The sequence below is a fragment of the Armigeres subalbatus genome, unplaced genomic scaffold, assembly GCF_024139115.2.
Source record: "Armigeres subalbatus isolate Guangzhou_Male unplaced genomic scaffold, GZ_Asu_2 Contig1648, whole genome shotgun sequence".
In the NCBI taxonomy this organism is placed as follows: domain Eukaryota; kingdom Metazoa; phylum Arthropoda; class Insecta; order Diptera; family Culicidae; genus Armigeres; species Armigeres subalbatus.
Genome location: NW_026942448.1, coordinates 1 through 2,065, shown reverse-complemented (window position 1 = coordinate 2,065; position 2,065 = coordinate 1). Strand labels below are relative to the sequence as shown.

The following is a 2,065-nucleotide window of genomic DNA, read 5'->3' as shown; positions in this document are numbered from 1 at the left end:
TTTGTGTCAGTTCCGATTAGAAGTCTTGAACAAATTTGTAGAGGATTGCAACTTTTTAAATCTTATGGAATCCACAATTTCAAGCCTAAGGAGTATTCCCACTAGCATCTCCAAGCAAACGAATTCCGAAACAATATGTGACAGTTTAATTTTTTTTCAACATCTTTGTAGAAGAATGCAGCTTTCTAAATCTCACGGATTCCAAAACATCCAAACCAACGAATATTCACATGACCCATATACACCAGCGTGGCCAAACGAATGAGTTCCGGAACAATATGATCTGCGACAGTTTCGTGTTGACCTCTTGAACAAATTTGATTACAAAATATCGTACTTAAATCACCATGAACATCGAGCTGATGCGCACCAACCATGCAATTTGTTTATAGCTGCACACAACGTTTGCAATTGCGATCAACTTTCGCACTATGACTGGTCTGGGTTTCAGCTGCTATACAATCTAGTCGGTATATTATTTGTCGTACACAATGGATATAAAAAATAATTATAAATCAATTGCATTTATAAACTTGATCAAGCAGCAAACAGTGTCTTAGAAACTGTTACCTTGTTAAAAGAGATTCATAGACGGAAAGACATAAGGTGTTCAAAGCAGATTGTTTTGCAAGATTGTCGTAGCAAATAAGCAATTTGCATATAATTGTACATCTGGTGCAATACTTCATATGCTACCTGTGATTACCTATTTGTAGAAAAAAAAAGTATTCAGAGAAATGGAACTAGTCTTGTTCATAAAAATAGTTGCAAGCTCGTTCTAAAATAGCAGATTTATCTCTAAGTCTTTCACCAGTATTGGATGCAATTGCCGCTAGAATCACTCTCAAAGCTGGTGCACCAGCACCAGCACTGGAAGTGGTTTTTGGGCGGATAACGATGAAGGTTTTGAAATAAGGATGGAGGATACATATTCTATAAACAGAAACTTGGTGCAAATGTTCCAACCTAATATTTATTTATTATCAAATAATTGTTTAGAATTGGCTTCAATATGGGGTCGCTTTTACCGCGGTTATAATAAGTATGAATCTTGTTCTAATATCTTATGTATTCATGTAGGACTTATTGTGCTGACAAACCTGAGCATCTCAAAAAAGTCTGAGCATTATGCTGTAAGGTAAGGGTCTTTGAATGCACAATAGAGCTATCACCTTCTATCTCCGGGTTAAACATGTTCCTATTTATGGTTATTAAAGCTATCGATAAGTAGATGTAAATAGACATGTTTTTTTTACATAACGCACTGCCGGACAGTAGAAGATAGAATGAAAAAAATATTGCCCAAAGTTGTTGTATAAGAATGAATCAAATCACTGCTCTATTGAACATCTGAAATTTTTGAATTTTGCGTACAATAAAAACATCTTCTTATAGTCTTTTCTCTAACTGGATCATATGACCTCCTTTTATACGCAGCATTGATTCGAATCGGAACCGAATGTCTTCCTCGCGTATATTAGTTTTGAACCTGAAATTTTTCGCCAAATAAATCATCATTATCTTCATGCTGATCATTGCGTATCTAATTCCTGAAATTAAAATGCAGCATTAGAATATTTCTAGTCGAATTTACAATTTCCATTCATACCCAAACAGTTCCGAGATCCTCCACTGAAAACCAGAAACGCAAACGGATGCCTTCCAGCTGATCGTTCAGGTGAGAACCGTTCGGGGTCGAAAGAATCAGCATTTGGTCCCCATATATCTTTCCGTCGTTGAATGTTGTAAATGTGAACTGTAAAATTGTTTCCTTTCGGTATCCTGAGTCCACAAAGCGTGATATCAGCAGTATTTTCGCGCACCACGATGGGCACCACCGGGTACAATCTAAGACACTCGTTCAGCACCATCTCTGTGTATTGAAGTTGCTTCAATGCTTCCATGGTAATGTGAGGCTCAGGTTCTGGGAAAATCTTCATGACTTCTTCGTACAACTTCTGCTGATGGTCCGGATACATCGCCAACTGCAACAAAGTAAAGGAAATAGCAGTGGCAGAGGTGTCCGTCCCTGCGCCGACTATTGTGAAAATATTTTGGATGATTT

General features: G+C 37.3%; 1 protein-coding gene across 1 annotated transcript; it reads right to left on the bottom strand.

Moving 5' to 3' along the window:
* Positions 1 to 955: 955 nt before the first annotated feature.
* Positions 956 to 2,060, bottom strand: LOC134203197 (probable cytochrome P450 313a4; the record flags this gene model as incomplete). The annotated part of the gene is made up of 2 exons (XM_062678081.1): positions 956 to 1,550; positions 1,610 to 2,060. Coding segments are annotated over 2 exons (612 nt in total), but the record flags the coding sequence as incomplete, so codon positions are not given.
* Between the last annotated feature and the right edge of the window lie 5 nt (positions 2,061 to 2,065).